Source organism: Loxodonta africana, chromosome 10 (assembly GCF_030014295.1).
Source record: "Loxodonta africana isolate mLoxAfr1 chromosome 10, mLoxAfr1.hap2, whole genome shotgun sequence".
Taxonomy (NCBI): domain Eukaryota; kingdom Metazoa; phylum Chordata; class Mammalia; order Proboscidea; family Elephantidae; genus Loxodonta; species Loxodonta africana.
Window position 1 is genome coordinate 76624219 of NC_087351.1, and position 21705 is coordinate 76645923.

The window sequence follows — 21705 nt, forward strand, 5'->3', positions numbered from 1 at the left end:
CCTCTCTGGTAGAGGCCTCTTAGAAGAAGGGAAGGTGAGGGACCCACAGGATGGGGGTTGGTGCTATGGGGTGGAGGGGTCCCCCTGGGATCTGTGGGTTGGGGATCTGTGAGGGGCAGTGTGTGAGGCCTATTACCGGAAGGACTGGCTGCTGTTGAGAATTTATACTTGTTGGGTGTGAGTCTATAAGGTCTGCCTTGGAAAATCCACTTTCCTAAGTTCCCTGGACAAGGGACAGAGGCCCGAGGACAGAGCCTGGGGCAAAGAATGGGTATTTGTTTGAGCTCTTCACTTGTAGTGCCTCTGAAGAGCCCTGAGGGAGGGGGAAGGTCAAAGTGGTTTAACCGACTTCAGCAGTTCAGGAAAGGGGTCTGGGGCCCTTCTGCATGGAATTGGGGGAAAGAGTTGTGTTTTAAGGAGCTGCCTCGTTGGCAGCCTCTCCCTCTCAGCCCTGAGACTTAACCAACCCTCAGGAACACAATCCTCAATTGCATCCTGGTGAAGGGGCGGGAAGCACAGGGAGTAGAACAAATCGTTCTACAATAGTAGTTTTCTGACGGTTCTGCAGGGACCTGGGTTCTACGGAGATGTCTTTGGGTCTGCCAAGCCCCTGGGCTTTTGGGCCTCAGGTACCCCAAACTCGGTCCCCTCTCTTCAACCAGAACCACTTCCTCCTTACTAGTTTTATAGATATGTAGAAAGATTTTATTTGACCAAGGCGTTCCAGTGGCGCTAAGGCGGAATTCCCTCTTTCCATGAGGTAATACTGGGGACTTCTTCCTACATACTAGATGGATGGCTCCCCAGTTCCTAGGAAGGTGGGTTCCCCTCCTCAGAAAGATAGACAGCAGCAGCATTCCAGTGCTGAGGATGTAGAGGGTGCATTTCAGATATCCATGGACCTACTCCTGTCTCACCCCCACCCCACAATTCTGACATGCTTAGAGAGGGAAAATGAGAATTTGGGGAAGGAAAAACCCCACCAGGTGATAAGATGTGTACTGACCTCTCTCCCAGCCCAGGTGAAAGCTACAGGCCTGGAATTCCTGTGGGAGAGTCTCTTCCAGATAAGACCTCAGTTTTCTACAGTGTTATGTGACTGTCTCTTCCCTCTTTTAGAGTTGATTCTGACTCATAGCGACCCTATAGGACAGAGTAGAACTGTCCCATAGTTTCCAGGGAGCGCCTGGTGGATTCGAACTGCCTATGTTTTGATTAGCAGCTGTAGCACTTATCCACCATGCCGCCAGGTTTAGAGGCATTTAAATTTTCCACCTTAATTTACCAGCGTAACTTCATATATCTTCAGATTCGTTTTGGACCTCATTTCTTCCCCCTTCTTGTGGGTTGGGATAGGTGTTATTGCTTTTTCTAACAGACTCTCACTTAGTTTCTCTCCCCTTTGAGGATCCCTATGAACAGTCAGCACCTTCTTGGGCCTCTGGATTCTTCTTGAACATTCCTTGGCTATATGGATACCTGTGACCACAGCCTCACATTCTGTTTGTACGGGTATAGGGCACATTTTCCCACCCGGACCGAAAGAACACCCTCTCCATGTGTCTTGATAGTTGTTCTTCCAGGCCTGGCTCCAATGTGTCCTTTCCCACAAAACCATCGCCAATTCCGTCACAGTCTGGCCTCCTGCTGCCAGATTCCATCAGGTCTTTGAGTGGTCTAGGCCCTTTGGGGCTCAACTTTGCCGTATATTGCCCCATCTACTTCAGATGTCTTCTTGACCTAGCAAAAGCTTACTCATCATTCAAGATAGCTACGATGGCACCTCCTTCCTTAAGCTCTCCCTGGTTCCCCCAGGTAAGACTAGATACTCCCTCTTTTGTTCCACACAATTTATTTTTTCATACTTCTATAACAGGACTCAAGGCATAGTTTTGTGAGTAATTTGTTTATGTGGCTGTTTTTCTTTCTAGAATTCAGCTTCCTCGAGGACAAGGGACAATGTTGCATTCATTTCAGTATCCCCAGGGCCTAGCGTACATATGCTCAGAAGTGTTGAATGAATTCCCAAACTGGAGGCAATCTTTGAACTCCCATAATACTCCTGACACCACTCTCTTTTGCTATTGATTTACTTGTCTTGTTCCCCCTAATCTCTATGTGATTATCCTGATAGCAGAATCTGTGTGTGATTTATCTTTGTATATCTCATAAGGCTACCAAAATGTTTTTCATACAAACTAGGTGCTTGCTAAATACTTGGCAGGTAGATTCTGAAGCTCAAAACTTCATCGTGTAGAAATGACAAGTAGAGTCACCCTCAAATGAGAGAGTAGAAACTGAGGCACACAGAGTTCACTGACCTGCTCCATGTCATCTTGCCTAGTTAGGAGCAGAGGTAGGGCTTGTTTTGAGGTGTGCTGGTTGTAGTCCCAGGTTCTTCCCTACGTATTTTCTTTGCCCCTGCTTGATATTCCATACAATTTAGGGAATGAGTGAGCACCAGGGTTTTTTCCAGTACCTTGCTACTTTGTTTTATGTTCTGGTTCTCTCAGATACCCACTCTGAAGCTGGATTTTGTTTTTTCTTTAAGACTCAAGGACCAGTGTCAAGGGTGGTTTTTACTGGTTGCTTATTTGTGCTTTTAATACCTCAAGTTGCCTTAAATTCTGTTCCTGCTCAGGCTTGTTGCCTTCTGTGGCTTTGTTCTCTCCAGCTCCTAGCAGTACGTGCACTGCCATCTCTTCTCTGTGGAGCCCTGAGGAATGTGCCTGCCTGCTACAGAAACTGGACTCTGACTCATTTATACTTCACTTTCTGTTTGACCTTCTGTTGGAAATAGCACTGAGTTGCTTTTCCTTTCCAGCTGAATTGCTTTGTATTTGCTCTTTGAAGACCCTGGTCCTAATCGACGTTGGGATCATAGATGATGGATAAAAATGCAGGGTCAGTTGGGGAGGGTTAGGTCACACTGCTTCACCAAGTTTCATAGATGCCTTTATTATTAATTTGAGATGTGGTTTCAAAATCATTAGCCAAAAACAAAACAAAAAGCCCACTCTTGTCCTGATGCTTGTGGAACAAATAAGTGACTTATCCTTCATCATCATCATCATTGTAACTACCATTTAAGGTGGGCTTACTCTGTGTCAGATGTTGTACAGATTGCTTTACATGTATCATCTCCATCCTGGAGACAACTTAGTGAAGTTGGTACTATTAAAAGAAAACCTGTTGCTGTTGAATTGATTCCAATTCATAGCAACCCTATAGGATGGAGTAGAACTGCCCCATAGGGTTTCCATGGAGTGGCTGGTAGATTCAAACTGCCAACCTTTTGATTAGCAGCTGAGCTCTTAACCACTGCACCACCAGGGCTCCTTGATACTATCACTGGGCCCATTTGCAGATGAGGGACTTAAGGCTTGGTGAGGTCAACTAACTTGCCTGAGGCTACACTCAGCCAGTAAAGTGGAGGAACTGGGATTCAAACCAGGTCTGCCTGACTCCAAAGCCTATGTATGCATTTAGTGTATTATGTATTAAACCACTGTGCTCTGTGGGTTCCAGTGCACACACATGCTTGCATATTCTCTCCTTCTCTGTGAGAACTCTGAGGGACCTAATGGGGTCTCTTAGTTCCCACTAAGATTCTCCAGTGCCTTTGAACCAAATGCAGCTGTAGATCTGAAGGTGGCTCTTGTTTTTTCCTTTTTGAAGCTTCCCTCCCAGCCTGGAGGCCTCAAGACAAGCAGCCCTTGAAGTCTCTGTGTGTGTGTGTGTGTGTGTATGTAGGGGGGGAGAGAATGGCTAACTTGCAGAGGTATTCCCTGCCCTTGTGCCCAGTCCTCAGTAGAGAGGGGGACTGAATTTTGCTGACTAAGAATGGCAGTCCTTTGAGCCTTTTTGACCTAGAGATGAGAGAGATGGGGCCTCTGGGAACTTTGGATCTGTCTGTGGTTTCTGGGCGGTAATTTCTAGTCCTGTCTTTTGGGGCTTTCTTTGGCTGCTCTGTCTTCTGGGGACATTGTGTCCTTTTCCTGCATCCGTGACAAGTTTTGCTGGGAGCCAAGTTGGCCTGTGAGCAATAATAATTTCTAATCAACAGTAATCAGTTAATTGGCTTTAATATGAGTATATGTAAAACCTCTTGGTGGAGTGCTTTTCCTGGGATATTTGTAGAAGAATATTATTGAGCTTCCTTTTCCAAACTTGGCCACTTTCTCTTCCTTCCCCGTCTTGTGGCTGCTCACTTAATATGTGGTATGGCAGGGCAGCTACACCCCAGCTCTAACCTCTTTGTCCAGAGCCAAGTAGGGCGGCACTGCAGGGGTGAAGGAGCAGCCACTGCTTCTGGGTGCTTCTTGGCTGGTTGGAAATTTGCTGGGAGTGACTCATGCGGAAACTCATTAGGAGTTAGGGTGAGCTGGCTTCATCCTTGCCCCGTTTATCTTTCTCCTGACTGTGGTAGTGATGAGAGGTGCTCTGGTCATGATTCTTGAGTCCTTCCAGCAGGTATTTACTGTTTTTTGTTTTTTTTTTTTTTTTTAGTATGTGTGCTGCCCTCTAGGGGTGAGGGAAACCAGTACCGGTTGCTGTTGAGTCCGATGCATGGTGACCCCATGTGTGTCAGAGTAGGACTGCTCCATAAGGTTTTCAGTGGTTGATTTTGGGGAAGTAAATTGCCAGACCTTTCTTCCAAGGTGCCTCTGTGTGGGCTCAAACCTCTGACTTTTCTGTTAGTAGCCAAATGCATTAACCGTTAGTACCACCCAGAAACTCCAGGGGCTGAGGGAAGGGTGTGGGAAAGAGCCAGCCTACTGGCTTTTTCAGTCTAGTCTGAAAGAAAAACTTATCAATATGAACTGCCAAGAACCAGTGCCGTAAGTGATACTCAGGACTATTAGAGTTCAAAGAAGTGTGTATGTGTAAGTTTCCTATTGCTGCTGTAACAAATTACCACAAACTTAGTGACTTAAAATAACACTAGTGCATTGTCTCTGCAGTTCTGGAGGTCAGAGTCTAAAATGGGTCCACAGGACTGTTCCTTCTGGAGTCTCTAGAAGAGAATCTCTTTTCTTGCCCTTTCCATCTTCCAGAGGCTGCAAAAGTCTTTTGGATTGAGGCCTGTATCCTCCGTTTCCAAGGCCAGCAGCATAGCATCTTCCAGTCTCTGTTCCTCTGCTTTTGTCGTCGCATTGATTTCTCTCTGACTCAGACTCCTACTGCATCCCTCTTATAAGGATGCTTGTGATTACATCAGGTCCACCCGGATAATCCAGGATAATATCCCCATACCAAGCCCCTTAATTTCATCACATCTACAAAGTCTCTTTTGGCAAGTTAGATAATATTCATAGGTGCTGGGGGTTGCTGTTGTTGTTAGGTGCCATCGAGTTGGTTCTGATTCATAGTGGCCCTGTGTACAACACAAGGAAACACCGGCTGGTACTGAGCTATCCTCACAACCATTACTATGTTTGAGCCCATTATTGCAGCCACTTTGTCAATCTATCTTGCTGAGGGGTCTTCTTTTTCTCCAACCCTCTATTTTACCAAGCATGATGTCCATCTCCAGGGACTGGTTCTTCCTGATAACATGTTTAAAGTAAGTGAGACAAAGTGTCGCTAGCCTCACTTCTAAGGAGCACGGTGGCTGTACTTCTCCAAGACAGGTTTGTTCATTCTTCTGGCAGTCCATGATATATTCAGTATTCTTCACCAAAATCATGATTCAAAGGTATCAATTCTTCATTGGTCTTGTTATTCATTGTCCACCATTTCCATCTATATGAGGTGATTGAAGATACAATGGCTTGGGTCAGGTGCACCTTAGTCCTCAAAGTGACATCTTTGCTTTTTAACACTGTTAAGAGGTCTTTTGCAGCAGATTTGCCCAATGCAATACATCATTTGATTTTTTGACTGCTGCTTCCATGGGCATTGATTGCGGATCCAAGTAAAATGAAAACCTTAATAACTTCAGTCTTTTCTCCATTTTTCGTGATGTTGCTTATTGGTCTAGTTGTGAAGATTTTTGCTATCTTTATGTTGAGGTGCAATCCATACTGAAGGCTGTGGCCTTTGATCTTCATCAGTAAGTGCTTCAAGTCCTCTTCACCTTCACCAAGCAAGGTTGTGTCATCTGCATATCGCAGGTTGTTAATTAGTCTTCCTTCAATCCTGATGCTGCGCTCTTCTTCTTAAAGTCCAACTTCTCAGATTATTCACCCAGGGTACAGAATGAATAAGTATGGCAAAAGGATACAACCCTGACGCAGACCTTTCCTGATTTTAAGGTGAGCAGTATCCTCTTGTTCTGTTCGAATGACTGCTTCTTGGTCTATGTACAGGTTCCGCAAGAGCACAATTAAGTGTTGTCGGGGTTAGGATATGAATATCTTTGAAGACCTTTACCCAGCTCCAACAATGTGTTTGTTGGGACGAGTTGGAAATGGCTGAGGAGGCCTTTCTGAAGGAGATGATTTGGCTAAATTTGTAGAGGGACAGGTCTGGAGACACATTCCAGGTTTGAGAAACAACCTGAGTGAATGGTGAGGCATGAGGAGGCAGGAACATTGGGTATGGGCAGGCTGTCCTCCCTCTGAAACTGTGTGCCAGGGGCTTTCCTTCCCTTCCAAGGCCAGGCCAGGCCAAGGGAGTTTTCTGGACTTCAGTCTATAGGCCTAGACTTCCTCCCAGAATTCAAGTGGGAGGGCTCATTGGCATGGCAACCACAATCCCTTTCCTTCCCAGCCAACCTTGGCCAGCCCTTGCTGTTCTTGGGTGGTGGGAAAACAAATCCATGTGGCCATTTAGTGCCTCTGAGCTAGCTGGGCTGGTTTTGGGTGGCCCAGAAACCCAACACAAAGTCACTTCCCCAGGGAGCCTTCCCTTATCCTTTCTGAGGGTGCTCAGGCACCTGAATCACCAGGGAGAGATGGCAAAGGTCAGAGCAATGAAACTGCTTGGGGGTGGGGGGTGCTCAGGGGGACGTGAAGAGCCAGACCCTCTGAGGGATCCTGCCCCTTCCCTTGGGAAAGCCTCTGGGGTTATGGAGAAAGGTGTCTGCCTATTGAAATAACCTCATTCAGTTCTGTCTGGCCCAGGGTCAGCTCTGCCCACCCTCTGCTTTCTGGACAGGTAAAAGCTTGCTGAAGAAAGGAGGGAGGAAGAGCAGTAGGAATGGACAAACAAGTGCTGGGCTGCTGCAGGGACAGAGCTTGGGGAACAGAGCAGTGTGGAATAGAGCCGAGTTGGAGTCTCTGTTGAAGTTCATGTTCCTCTCCACCCTCTTTGTCTGGAAAAATAGTAGCATTTCTCTAATGCATCCTTCTGGTACCCTCCCTGAGAAATTCTGAAAGTGGAGTTGGAAGTATCGTTCTGGGGCAGGCTATTGGCTGCGCTGATTTTGAGAAACTTGGGAATGTCTAGGAGATGGCATTTGCAGTTGACAAAGACAGGCACATTGTCTGGAATCCTTGAGAAAGGACTTTGCCCGAGTGTGTAGGTACCCGGACACCCAGTGACTTACTTTTCCCCTGGGGCCGGTGGATCTTGGAACAGTTGTGGCTGGGGGAACCTGTCACTTCTCTCCTGCCACCTCTGAGGCAGGTGTGGTGCTGCTGGGCTTCCGCTTCTTGGGTGTGGACTGAAGGGAAGTAGGTGAAAGGATGATGTCAGCCTCCTCCACACCTGGACCCAGCCTCTCTGAACCAAAATGCTTTGTTTGGTGTCTCCAGAGCACCAGCCTACACAGAGGATTGACCAACAGATGTCCTTCTTTGTTCTCCTAGGCTCTTTGGCTTGGGAGGGCCAGAAGGGAGTATTGCCGATTCCTAGGACCAGAGAGGCAGAGGTGCTTCAGGAGGCCAATTCCCTCTTGGCCTTCGAGCTGGCTGGGGGTAAGTGCCCCTGTGGAATGCTCCTTTCTGAAGGAAAGGTGGGAGGAGAGGGACCCTCAATGACAAGAGGCCTGGGGGCAGAATACACTAGCTATTGTAGATTTGGGCTGCCATTTTTTTCTGTTGGAGGCAGGAGCAGGGTCAGACTGAGTGCAAGGTGCTGAGGCAGGCAGAGAGAAAGGATGGCGACTTGGGCCTAGTTAGCTGTGCTGGCAATCCAAGCTGCACCTGCCTGCCTGTCTGCCTCTTGATATTCAGGGAAGGTCCTGGGGAGGTAGGGTCTCATAACCTGGAGAGGTATGGGTGGAGGGAAGGGTGTGGATTATGTTTAAACTTAAAAGAAGATTAAAAAAAAAAAAGATCTCTTCCTTCCATACCCCCAGGGCCTTTAAAGGTTCTGTCTGAGCTGCTTCTTGTTGTTGGGTGCTGTTGATTCCGACTCATAGTGACCAATAGGAGAGAGTAGGACTGCCCCATCAGGTTTTCTACGCTGTAATCTTTATGTGAGCAGGTTGCCAGGTCTTTTCTCCTGTAGAGCTGCAGGTGGATTTGAGCCACCAACCTTTTAGTTAGCAGTTGAATGCCTAACCGTTGTGCCACTAGGGCTCTAGCTGGTTCTTAGGCTCATCCAAAAAAAGATGATATGGGGTCTTGCCAAAGAGGGCTTCACAGGGGTGGGACTTGAGGATGTAGAGTTTTCCAGAGCACTAATTAATGATGGGAACCCTGGTGGTATAGTGGTTAAGTGCTACAGCTGCTAACCAAAGGGTCAGCAGTTCGAATCTGCCAGGCTCTCCTTGGAAACTCTATGGGGCAGTTCTACTCTGTCCTATAGGGTCATCATGAGTTGGAATTGACTTGATGGCACTGAGTTTTTTGTTTTTTTGTTAATTAATGATTGGTTGGATTGATTTCTTTCATGTTGAAAGATGAAAAAGGTCATGGCTGGGGAATATTTAGGGAAACTGAGGTAGGAAAGGGTGGGCGTGGGTATCTGGCCGGACGGTCTGCCTCATCACTCCTTGTCACCTCCTTTTCTGGGCTCCTGCTTCTCCAGTGCACAGTGTCTTCCAAGATGAAACTCATCTCGGAAGACACTGCTGGAGAAGCAAGAACCCAGGAGTAGAACCTGAGTTCTAATCCTGACTTTGGGATAAATCTTATACTATGGGTGATGCTCACTGGATAGGAAGGAAAGGTTGCCCCTGCCCAGGGAGCCTGTGGGCAGCTACTTTAGCATCTCTGTGAGAGTCTGAGTTATACATACACTAATGGTTTGAATGAGCCTTTTAGGGCCAGAGTGGTCTGAAATTGAATGTGATGTGTTTTTTCAGTTGCCATCAAATTGTGTCTATTAACAGTCCCTGCTTGTTTGCGTTCCCTGCCGCATTTGCTCTCATACCTCCCCTTTTTTGGCTTCTAGGTCCTTTTCCAGGGAGTCCTTCTGCCCCAGTTGAGAGAGCCTTGTGATCTGGGTCTCTTGTTTACTGTAGGGCTTGTCTCTCATCATCTGAGGAGTTTGCAGTCCCATCCTGGTGACCCCATGCTTTTTCCCTTCTTTCTGCTTCCCATGGGCTGGGATCATTTGTCCTGGAATCTTTTAATTTATCATGTTGTTCCGTGGGGAGAGTGAATGACCGAAGGTCACATAGTGCAGGTCCAGAAATAGCCGTAGGAATCTTAACTCTCAGTCCTTTGCCTTCATGCTTCCCTCAGCCCTTGTGGGTAAATGAAGTGTCATGCTATCAGCCTTGATCTTTCAAGTCTTAATATGCCCCCCACCGTTTATGCTGAGGCAAAACCATAACCTCCGTGGGCCCTGACTAATCCTTTGCTTGTGTGTCCCCAGCTGGTGGGAAATCCATTAGGGAGGAGCAAGGTGGCGGGAGAGCATGGACCCTGAAGCCAGAGTGCCTGAGTTCAAATCCAGGCTCCACCACTTACTATTTCTGTGGCCTTGGCCGAGTTATTCCACCATTCTGTGCCTCAGTTTCTGCATCTGTTAAATGGGGACAGTAATAGTCCCTATCTCATAGAATTGTTTCAAGAGATATGTGATTTAGTATGCATAAAGTACTTAGAACAGTGCCTGGCAAGTGTGACATTTTAGGTGTTGTCTATTCTGTTTAGTGCTGGGAAGATGTGGGCAGGGACACTATGAAAATGTGAGCTTGGTTTGGCAGGCAGCCTCCTGAAGAAGGCAGCTATATTCAACCAGAGAAAACATCTCCAAGTAGGAAAGGCATTCTAGCTTCTGGGCTCAGGTTGTGCTTATATTGCTACCCTCTCTTAAGAGTGACCCTTGGAAGGTACCCTTTAGAGATAAATCACCCTAATGGTGTGGGGGTGAGGTGAGTGAGGGCTGTGACTAATTCTTTGCTTTAAGGATTCAATGACTGTGGCCTGGCTGGCTGTGAAATCCATTTGGGACTTGAGCCTTTTCCATTTAGCCTCCCCAAAGGAGCTGACTGCCCTCAGGTCTGATTTGGGAAAGGTCTTAGGCCATAAGTCCCTGCCTCATTATTCCAGCTGGGACTGACAGGGGGAATGAGAAGGAAGAGGTGTCCAACTGTGCAAGGGGCTTTGAAGGGCATCAAAGAGTCCCACAGGGCTGGGGGTTAAGGGCTGGGGTGGAGCTTGTGCTGTCATGATGTGGAGTTTACCCTGCCTACAGAGTCTCTAGAAAGGCACAGCTGATTAATTTTAAAGGCCCTCTTGAGGAGTGAGGAAAAGGCCGAGGTGCTACATCTCCCCAGGCTGTCCTCAGAAATGCTCAGAGCTTCACCAATCGTCCTGTCAATCCTCCTTGCCTTGGGCTGTGGAGGGACATTGTACTGGGCCACCACCTTCCAGCCAGGGGCTGTGGGTGCTGCAGGCCACTGTGCCCTTCCCTGCAAAATGGCAAACCAAAAACCAAACCCGTTGCTGTCAAGTTGATTCTGACTCATAGCAAACCTACAGGGCAGCGTAGAACAGCCCCATAGGGTTTTCAAGGAGCAGCTGGTGGATTTGAACTGCTGACCTTTTGGTTAGCAGCTGAACTCTTAACCATTGCACCACCAGGGCTCCTCTGTGAAACGAGAGGCTTGTATACAGCACCTCAGAGGTGACCGCCTTCCAGCTGACAGCTGGAGTGACAAAGCGCTATGCTTGAGGGGGTCCTTGATGACAAAGGGTTAAGTAGGTCTGACTTTTAGCTCAGTAGCAACATCAGTTTACTATCGTTATTCATTTGCTAAATTGTGTTAGGGACCGTTATGCCCTGGAGATAGACTGTTGATACATGGGTCCTTGCCCTTCAGTAACTTACAGCCTAGGGCAGAGGATCTGAGACTGGTCACAGTGTCATACAGTTAGTGCCACAATACAGGTAACCCTGAATTCTGTAAAAGTACATAGAAGGGGACCACAGGTTTGGAGGATACAGACAGGTTCCTAGAGGGGGTAGCTTCTAATTCAAGACCTAAAGGATGGGTAGAAGTTACACCTGTTGGGGGATGGTACGGCATGGGGTGAGTGGGGAGGAAACTATGTTCACGCAAAGGGAATGATATTTGCAAAAGCCTGAGGCCAAGAGGTACTGGATTCCAGGTTGGGACAGAGGCACAGAAAAACTGTGGAGGGGCAATGCCAAGCCTACTGGAGTGATTGCGCCTTCTAGATCCTTCTAGTAGCTTCAGCTTCAGCCCTCTGACCAAGTCTATGGCTGAGTAGCTTCTGAACCCCAGAGCTAGGGGTGGAAAGCTGTGGGGCGGCGGGGTGAGAGCAGTGCCCAGGAATTTTTTTCTTTTGTGGGAATAGTGAACAAATGTACATTCTAGAAAGTGATATTGGTGAGCTCTATTCCTTTGGGGTGGGGCTGGCTCTGACCCTCCCCCACTTACTGCTCTAAGTAGGTCTGCCTGTGAGCCGCCCCATCTGTTCAGGGAATAAAGTCCACCTTGAGGCAGTTTGCCTCACCTGGGAGCAGCTTCTGGCCTTCTGTATTGCCCTGGCTCAGCTGTGCTGAGGGGAGTTTGCCAGACTCACCGGTGGCTCAGCCCTGGGGAATTAATTTCCTGTGCCTGGGCCCCACCCCGTCTCAGGAGCCTGGGATGAGTCAGGGGTCTGAGCCCGGATGCTTATAAGTGCCCGGGATGGGGGCAAGGGTAATGCCTGACTCAGCCTTGCCACCATCACCCCTGCATCCTCGCTTCAGTATCCAGAAGGTTTCACATTTTTAGTGAAGCCACTGATACCCCACAGATTTTGCACTCCTAGACCCCCATTGCCATCGAGTTCATTTAGACTCATAGTGACCCTATAGGACAGAGTTGAACTGCTCCACAGAGTTTCCAGGGAGCTCCTGGTGGATTTGAACTGCCGACTTTTTGGTTAGCAGCTGTGACTCTTAACCACCATGTCACCAGGGTTTCCAAAGAGGATATTATTGCCTGGAATGTGCGTTGACTCAGACTGTAAAAGCCAGGCCTTTGCTGTCCCTGGGTGGTGGCCTCGAGAGGTGGGCACTTGGGAAATGCTTTTTGACAATTACCGTTACCATTACCGTGATGATTGTTTATGGAGCGCTTATCTATGCTGAGCACCAGTCTCAGGGTGTTCTATGCACCAGGTCACTTCATCCTCTCATAGCCTTGGGAGGATGTGCTACCTCTCCTCATTTTGCAAGTGAGGAAGCTCCAAGAGCCTAAGTACTTTGTCTGAGTAGTGGGGCTGGGCTTTGAATTCCGTCTGAAGGCACACTGACCACCGTTGTTGGCAGAGATGTCCTCTCTGTTCTCTGGAGACCTCGAGCCTGAGCCCTTTATTTTCCCTGGGTGTGGCTCACCTTTCCTCCATTCTGGGAAGGGATAAAGATGGAGTAGTTGGAGTTAGGAATGAATGTGATTTGGGTATCGCTGGAGATGTTCACAGAGTCGGAGAGGCAGGTCTTAGGATTCAGAGTTTTGACCTTTTGCCTGTGTGTTTTGCTCCAGAATCTCCCTGGGGTGCCTGCTGTAGGCAGCGATGCCAGGATGCCTGTCTCTGCCTCCCTCCGCCAAGGTGGCAGCCAAGAGCGACCGGTGAGCCTGACCTCGACCACCTCCTCCTCAGGCTCCTCCCGGGACAGCCGTGGTGTCATGGAGGAGCCTAATGGCACTGAGGCTTCCGCCGAGAATGGGGCAGGATCCCCGCGCAGCCGGCAAGCCCCCAACAGCAACAACAACTCCAGCAGCTGGCTGAACAGGAAGGTGCCTCTCTCCCCATTCAACAGCCGGGCCACGGCAGGGCACAAGCTCAGCTACCTGGGCCGAGTGGTGCGGGAGATTGTGGAGACCGAGCGGATGTATGTGCAGGACCTTCGCAGCATCGTTGAGGTAAGTATCCATCCATCTGCTCGCCCGGGGCTTCAGGGCTGAGAGTGGGAGGGGGATTACCCATCTCTCCTCACAGAGCTCAGGGACTTCAGCCTCTGGTGGCCCAGCTCTCTTATAGAAACCTGTTTTCATCCTGGGAAGCAAAGTTCTCCTTGACACATTTGTCTTGGAAGATGTGCTTTGCATGGAGTAGTATGGAGGCCTCAGGTCTTATTTACCTGCCCTCGATAGTTAACTCATCACACTTCTGTAAGACTTTGGGTGTCAGATCAGTAGCTTGAGCCAAGAGAACTTCCTGCAGATCCCCAGGGTGTGATTACATTTGATAGGGAGGGAGAGGGTCTCCAGCCTGACTGGGAGGAGGATGACCACTAGAGAGGTTGGGCTCAGAAAAGAATGGACACAGTGAAGAAACTGGCTCTGGACCAGCCTCTTTGGCATCCAAATCCCTGCTCTGTTGTTTCTCGGCTCTGGGTCTTGGGGTCATTGTGTAACCCCTGAGCCTCAGTTTCCTCATCTGTAAAATGAAGACACACCTACCTTGCAGGGCTGCTGTGAGGATTAAATGGGTTAATGTAAATGAAGTCCTTCACACTACTAGGCACACGGGAAAAGGCGGCTGTGGGGCTACCTCTGAGGGAAGGCCCTTGGCCTCTCTTGGGAGGTGAATATGTCTGTGAAATTACACTGTTAGCTGTAAAATGTAGTCAGAGACAAAAGATGTGGCTGGTTGGGGGATGGGGACAGGATGGAGCCAGGAGGGGCTGGACTCTGAGGTGCTGACCTCTGTTCTCCACACAGGACTACCTCTTGAAGATCATTGACACACCCGGGCTGCTAAAACCAGAACAAGTCAGTGCGCTTTTTGGGAACATAGAAAACATCTACGCGCTGAACAGGTATGTCATGTGAGTGGGACTGAAATGTGCCAGGTTCTGCCTGTGAGGCCCACTGTAGGGCCTAGGGAGGAGCCTGGATGTCCCTGGACTAATACTGTGGCGTGTGGGCGAGGCTGGCCTCTGAGGAAATGACAAAGGGTGGTCAGTCCCTGTCCAGCGGTATAGTTAGTTCCCTGGAAGAAAAGAGGGCACCAGCTGGGCCCATGAGCTGAGGTGCTTCCTGCCAGATGGGGTGGGGTGGAGGGCGGACATAATTCGAGGGCATGTGTCTGTGGGTCCAGCTCGGCCAGCGCCCATTCGGGGGACTGCTGGACTCTTGCATGCTGGTGCTGTTCCCCGCAAGTGGCTCCTTTATCTTCCTCACCTTCCATCCCTACTTGTGCATCTCTTAATTTCTTCCCCATTTGCTCACTGCCCCCTGCGAAGTCAGGGTTCCCTGGAGATGATCTGACCCACTAGTGGAATGTACTGCACAAGCAGGATGTGATAGGGAACACTGAGTACAGATTGGCGAAGGCTGGCGTCAGGCAGAGGGGCTTCTCTAGGCTTGAGTGTACCACCTCAGACCACAGTCTCCCCAGGGACAGGGAGCTGGGTCAGGAGGAGCAGAGCTTGAGGGGAGAGCGATGATAGGCCAGGTGAACCTTACCCTAGGCAACTGAAGATGACCAGAGAGACCTCCTGCTATGCAAGTCTTAGAGGGCAGGGCCAGATTGGGGGTCAGGGAAGGTTGAGAAAAGAGGAGCGCAGAGGGAAGAGGCAGGGGAGTACTGCTTCTAGGGCTTCCTCCGGTTTCTCCATCTAAGAAAAGGTGACACGGACTCACTCCGTCTCTCATCCTTTCCTGCATCTTTCTGAACTGGGGGTCTTGGTTCCTTTGCAAGCCTCTTCTCTTTTCTTCACCTTTAATCTTTGCTTTTGTATGTTTGACTCTTGCCTGCAGAGGAGCTGTATCCCCTCCCAAGGTGGGTACTGGTGTCTCCTCTTTCTCCCCAACTTGTGAGCACGTGGCTCTCCCTCCCTCTCTGACTTTGTGGTGGTGCTCGTTGTTTTCTGTGGTGGCTGCCATGGGGCAGGGCTTGCTCTGAGGGTGGAAGCCCCAACTCTTGAGCATGACAGCAAGGCTGGCCATGTGTCTCAGCACAAGGAGGTGGGGAGAGGGCAGGTGGCTGGCCGAGAGGCTGCAGCCGGTCAGGGTCTGTTGGCTTCTTTCCCCTCACCCAGCCAGCTACTCAGAGACCTGGACAGCTGCAATAGTGACCCGGTGGCTGTGGCCAGCTGCTTTGTGGAAAGGGTAAGAAGGGCTGGGTCCTTGCCCCTTGTCCCATCTCCCTGGGAGCTCAGAGGGACAGGAACTCCCATACAGTATGCTTAAGAGGATATCTAGTCCTGAGGGCCCCTCTCCAGGGGAAGTGCCGGGTGCTCTGCTTGGTATGGGAAGTGTGTTCTGGGGTAGAACCAGGAGCTCTTGGGTGGAAGGGATGTCCTAGACAAATGGGTACAAAGGTGGGCCTGCAGACACCAGGAGGTGGGGCAGGGAGGGCAGAGTATGCCCTGGGGGCCAGGGGTCTTTCTTTGGTACAGTCAGATTTACAGCTAAATGGGAGCTTCCCTGAAATCAATATTTTTGGTCTCTCCTAGAGCCAAGAGTTTGATATCTACACCCAGTATTGCAATAACTACCCCAAGTGAGTAATCGGGGTGGGGAGGGGAGGCGGAGCTATTTGGTGAGTCCGTTATAGCCCTGCTCCCCCGCCTGCCCCAGTGGTGACAACCCCCTTCTGCCCCCAGCTCCGTGGCCGCCCTAACGGAATGCATGCGGGACAAGCAGCAGGCCAAGTTCTTCCGGGACCGGCAGGAGCTGCTACAACACTCACTGCCCTTGGGCTCCTACTTGCTGAAGCCAGTCCAGCGCATCCTCAAGTACCACCTGCTGCTCCAGGTAGCCCGAGGAGTCCTCCTGGGGAGATGGGGGCAGGGTGCAAAAGGGCTCTGGTGGGGGGTGGCAGGCTGGGCCCTCGAATCTGGGTTGCCTAAGCCCCTGTCGCCTGCATAGGAAATCGCCAAGCATTTTGATGAAGAAAGGGATGGCTTTGAGGTAGTGGAGGATGCCATTGACACCATGACATGTGTGGCCTGGTACATCAATGACATGAAGAGGAGGCATGAGCATGCAGTCAGGCTCCAGGTGCTGCTGGGCTGGGCGGCTGGAAGGAGACCCAGAGGCTGGTGGGCAGGGCAAGGCTGCTTTTGGGGGAGGGCGAGCTGAGGGGTGGTGGTCCTGTGTGGGGCAGGTTTCTCTGGTGGGAGCCCTTGGGCAGAATGTCTTTGGAGGACCCAGGCTGCAGCTGGCTCTTTGTGAGTCTCTTGGAGCCCTGTGTGGTCCCCAGCAGGGTCATTAGCAGCTGACCCTGGGGTCGGGGCATTCTCTGTACAGGAGATTCAGTCGCTGCTCATCAACTGGAAGGGCCCAGACCTGACCATCTATGGGGAGCTTGTCCTGGAGGGCACGTTCCGTGTGCACCGTGTACGCAATGAGAGGACCTTCTTCCTATTTGACAAAGCACTGCTCATCACTAAGAAGCGGGGCGACCACTTTGTCTACAAGGGGCATATCCCGGTAACCAAGCCCCTGGTGGGCCTGGGGTCATCTTCTCGTCCTGTTTCCCCAGCCTGCAGTGTTCTCAGAGCACGCTCCCTGCTTTCCCCTGGTGGTCTCATGGGGATGGGCCCCGCACTCCAGCTCAGCTGAGCGCCTCCCTCATGTGCTTGCCTGCCCTCTCCCTCTGCCCCCAGTGCTCCTCCCTGATGCTGATCGAAAGCACCAGAGACTCCCTGTGCTTCACCGTCACCCACTACAAGCACAGCAAGCAGCAGTACAGCATCCAGGTGAGGGGCAGGCCTGGCGTTGTCTTTGCAGGGCCACAACAGGGACTTTGGAACCAAATATGCCTGTGAGTGAATCCCAGCTCCCCCATCACTGAGCTGCACTAGCCTCAGCATCTCTGTCTGTAAAATAGAGATGATTGTGTATGCTCCTCAGGGCATGATAAGGAGTCAAGACAACCTCACCGAGGGCCCAGCACAACCCTTCCTTCACCTCTGCCTGCCTCGGCAGAAACACAGTCCGTGCTGATGGCTTCAGGCCTTGTAATGATGACTCCCTGGTTCCTTTGCTTTGTGTCCTCTCAGGCCAAAACAGTGGAGGAGAAACGGACCTGGACCCATCACATCAAGAGGCTCATCCTGGAGAACCACCATGCCACCATCCCCCAGAAGGTGAGTTCCCAGGTAGTCCCCTCCCTGGCTCCTGATGGGGGTGCAGGGAGAGGGTTCCCCTCAGATCCGGCTCTGAAGGGCCTGGTGGTGCTCAGCATCTGGGTGCTGGTTCTACTGGGCAGCAGGGGTCAGTACAGTGGGTGCCTTGGGGCACAGTGGGTATCCTAGAGCAGCAAGAGTAAGTGCTGTGGACTAAAGGAGGCACAGCACAGAGTACAGTGGTAACTAGGTGGGTTTCCTTTCCTTCTAGGCCAAAGAAGCCATCTTGGAAATGGATTCCTATTGTAAGTGTACCCTTTTCTGCCTGTTTTGTCCCTGATTGCGCACATTTATAAGTCAGGATGCATCCAGGGGATGCTTTGCCTGATACTTATTTTCCAGGGAGCAGAGAAGACAGGGAGGCTCCTTTTGCCAAGAGCTAGGGTTACTTTGCAAGGCTGGTGGCATGCTTGTCACCGAGGGGTGGGGTTTTCACCGCCGGAAGCCCGCAGACAGCACTGATGTAAGATGAAAAGGAAGCGGGCTCTGGAGGCTTCTGGCATGTGGAGCTGGAGTGGCCGGCAGAGGCGTGGTGGGGAATGGGCAGAGTCTGGGCAAGGCCATTGATAGGAAGCCAAAGAGCCAATTGTCTCTCCTATGTGCAGATCCCAACCGGTACCGCTACAGCCCAGAGCGGTTGAAGAAGGCTTGGTCCTCTCAGGATGAAGTGTCCACCCACGTGCACCAAGGGCGCCGGCAATCTGGTAAGAGAAGGGCTGGTGTGGGCAGAGACGTCTTCATAGGACCCATGACCAGGCGGGGCTGCTGTTCTCACCTCTCCGGAAGTCCTGGGAAAGGGCAGGAGGGAGGATCAGCGGACACGTGTGGAGCATCCTCTCCCTGCACGTGTGCTGTCCTCCTGGTAGGCACCTCTGGGCCTTTCTTTTCCATTGAGGTTAGACAGCCCACCTTTTTCAAGCCTTGAGATGCTTGTTTACTTAGGTGTTGGGACCTCTGTTTGACTCCCCTGCAAAGTAAATCTCCTTCTTTTTACCACCTGGAATACTCGGTCAGCTGGGAGTAAATGTTCGGACATCTTGAATGGTCCTCAGCCCAGTTCTGGAACAACAGAGCAGACACAGGTCTTGGGGAAAAGAAAACAAGTTAGATTTCAAGGTGGCACCGAATCCAGACAGGAAATATTTACTTTGGGTCTCAGGACAAAGTGCCATTTTCCTCTCCTGGGTTTTCTTCTGTTACTGAACTTGCTGCTGTGTGCTTGGATATGTTGGAATGATCGTCTATTTAGAAAGAGGAAACCTTGCTTTTATTCTTAGCTCTTAGTGAGGAATGTGTGTGTTTTCTGCTTTTACTCGCCCATTCAGTCTAAGGTCCAGGGACAGACTTGACCTAAGCTGTGTCCCTGCCAAATGTGTACACAAGGTGAGATTTGGGGTGAGGACTGTCTTAAAGACACCTGGAGAGAAAAATTTTGGAGTAATTGAGAACCATGTTCAGGCTTGGTTCTTCACAAGTGTGTTGGGCTTTGATTGGCCATAACCTGCATATCCCCTGAGTACTTGTGTGGTTTTGGGATTTGGTCTTCTAGAAATTGGAGCTGAGCAGCCTAGAAAGGCTTTGTGGTCTGGTTTTGTTTGGTATTGCTCAGGGTGGATCTTGAATGCTGGGCAAGTTTGCTATGGTTGCAAAAGTCTTTTGGTACTGTATGCTAAAAGCTTGAGATTGGAGGTGTTATTTTGTAAGTCTCTGCCCCTGTTTTTTCTTCTGTGATTCTCATCTTATCTCTTTAACATTCTCTTCCTATCTCATCCAACATCTTTTACTTTCCATAGCTTAGAACTGGAAGCTTCTTGCACATAGAAGTGTTCAGTAAGTGATGATGTTGTTAGGTGCCGTCAAGTCGGTTCCGACTCATAGTGCCTTTATGCACAGCAGAACGAAACACTGCCTCGTCCGGCACAATCCTTACAGTCGATGTTATGCTTGAGCCCGTTGTTTCACCACTGTGGCAATCCACCTCGTTGAGGGTCTTCCTCTTTTCCGCTGACCCTGTACTTTACCAAGCATGATATCCTTCTCCAGGGACTGATCCCTCCTGACAACATGTCCAAAGTATGTAAGACACAGTCTCGCCATCCTTGCTTCTAAGGAGCATTCGTTGTACTTCTTTCAAGACAGATTTGTTTGTTCTTTTGGCAGTCCATGGTATACTCAATATTCTTCGCCAACGCCACAATTCAGAGGGGCCCGTTCTTCTTCAGTCTTCCTTATTCGTTGCCCAGCTTTCACATGCATATGATGCGATTGAAAATACCATGGCTTGGGTCAGACGCACCTTAGTCTTCAAGGTGACATCTTTGCTTTTCAACACTTTAAAGAGGTCCTTTGCAGCAGATTTGCCTAATGCAATTCGTCCTTTGATTTCTTGACTGGCACTTCCATGGTTGTTGATGGTGGATCCAAGTAAAATGAAAACCTTAATAACTTCAGACTTTTCTCCGTTTATCATGACACTGCTTATTGGTCTAGTTGCGAGGATTTTTGTTATCTTTATGTTGAAGTGTAATCCATACTGAAGGCTGTGGTCTTTGATCTTTATCAGTAAGTGCTCCAAGTCCTCTTCACTTTCAGCAAGCAAGGTTGTGTCATCTGCTTATCGCAGGTTATTAACTAGTCTTCTTCCAACCCTGATGCCCCATTCTTCTTCATATAGTCCAGCTTCTTGGATTATTTGCCCAGCATACAGACTAAATAGGTATGGTGAAAGGATACAACCCTGACACACACCTTTCCTGACTTTAAACCACTCAGTATTCCCTTGTTCTGTCCGGACAACTGCCTCTTGATCCATGTAAAGTTTCCTCATGAGCACTATTAAGTGTTCTGGAATTCCCATTCTTTGCAATGCTATCCATAATTTATGATCCACACAGTCGAATGCCTTTGGACAGCCAATAAAACACAGGTAAACATCTTTCTGGTATTCTCTGCTTTCAGCCAGGATCCATCTGACATCAGCAATGATATCCCTGTTTCCACGTCCTCTTCTGAATCCAGCCTGAATTTCTGGCAGTTCCATGTCGATATACTGCTGCAGCCACTTCTGAATGATCTTCATCAAAATTTTGCTTGTGTGTGGTATTAATGGTATCGTTCAATAATTTCCACATTCGGTTGGATCACCTTTCTTGGGAATAGGCATAAATATGGATCTCTTCTAGTCGGTTGGCCAGGAAGCTGTCTTCCATATTTTCTTGGTGTAGATGAGTAAGCTCTTCCAGCACTGCATCCATTTGTTGAAACATCTCAATTGATATTCCATCAATTCCTGGAGCTTTGTTTTTCACCGATGCCTTCAGAGCAGCTTGGATTTCTTCCTTCAGTACCATCGGTTCCTGATCATATGCTACCTCTTGAGATGGTTAAATGTTGACTAATTCTTTTTGGTATAATGACTCTGTGTATTCCTTCCTTCTTTTTAGGCTTCCTGCATCGTTTAGCATTTTCCCCATAGAATCCTTCACTATGGCAACTCGAGGCTTGAATTTTTTCTTCAGTTCTTTTAGTTCGAGAAACGCCGAGCATGTTTTTCCCTTTTGGTTTTCTATGTCCAGCTCTTTGCACGTGTCGTTATAGTGCTTTACTTTGTCTTCCTGAGCTGCCCTTTGAAATCTTCTATTCAGTTTTTACTTCATCATTTCTTCCTTTTTCTTTAGCTGCTCGACACTCGAGAGCAAGTTTCAGAGTCTCTTCTGACATCCATCTTAGTCTTTTCTTTCTTTCCTGTCTTTTCAGTGACCTCTTGCTTTTTTCATATATGAAGTGACGATGGTAGCGATAATAATAGTAATGTTGTCTGTCATAGCGCCAGTATCAAAACTAGCTATCCAAGCCTTTGGGAAGTGAGCCATTTTTGAGAGATGAAACTTACATGTGGCTGAAGTTTTACTTTCTGAACACTACAGGCGTTGGTGTCATCATTTTTTAGTTTTAACCATTATGAAATAGGCATATTTCTAAAATATGGTTCATACTGTTAAGCCTTTTATTTCCACGATGTTTTCGACAGTTGAACTTTCTCTTTCCTGGAGTCGGTATTCCGGCATCACTCATGGCGTTTGCTGGCCGGGTTCTCCAGGGCCCCAACAGGGAGCTGTGGGTTACCATAGAGATAGCTTGCATTTGAGGTGTGTGCCTGTCTTTACAGTTCTTCCCTAACACTGTAAAGAGTTCACTTTTGTTGGGCTTAGCTTCAAGTTTTAAAGTGAAGAGTAGAACATTTTCTATTTTTCTTACTTTAAAAATGTT

The 21705-nt window shown here is 49.2% G+C and overlaps 1 protein-coding gene across 7 annotated transcripts in view; it reads left to right on the top strand.

Annotated features, from left to right (window-relative positions):
- Positions 1-21705, top strand: part of PLEKHG3 (pleckstrin homology and RhoGEF domain containing G3) — a 46898-nt gene that overhangs the window by 17270 nt on the left and 7923 nt on the right. For 6 of the 7 annotated variants that reach the window (XM_023546248.2, XM_064292596.1, XM_064292598.1 and 3 more), the window contains exons 2-12: positions 12839-13219; positions 14021-14118; positions 15343-15412; positions 15760-15806; positions 15910-16060; positions 16175-16306; positions 16556-16738; positions 16915-17007; positions 17311-17397; positions 17648-17681; positions 18042-18140. In XM_023546248.2, coding sequence (XP_023402016.2) covers positions 12878-13219; positions 14021-14118; positions 15343-15412; positions 15760-15806; positions 15910-16060; positions 16175-16306; positions 16556-16738; positions 16915-17007; positions 17311-17397; positions 17648-17681; positions 18042-18140 — 1336 coding nt within the window. In that variant the 5' untranslated portion in view covers positions 12839-12877. Of the gene's footprint in view, positions 1-7754; positions 7863-12838; positions 13220-14020; positions 14119-15342; positions 15413-15759; positions 15807-15909; positions 16061-16174; positions 16307-16555; positions 16739-16914; positions 17008-17310; positions 17398-17647; positions 17682-18041; positions 18141-21705 lie in introns of all 7 variants that reach the window. The other variant, XM_023546247.2, reaches the window with a different exon arrangement.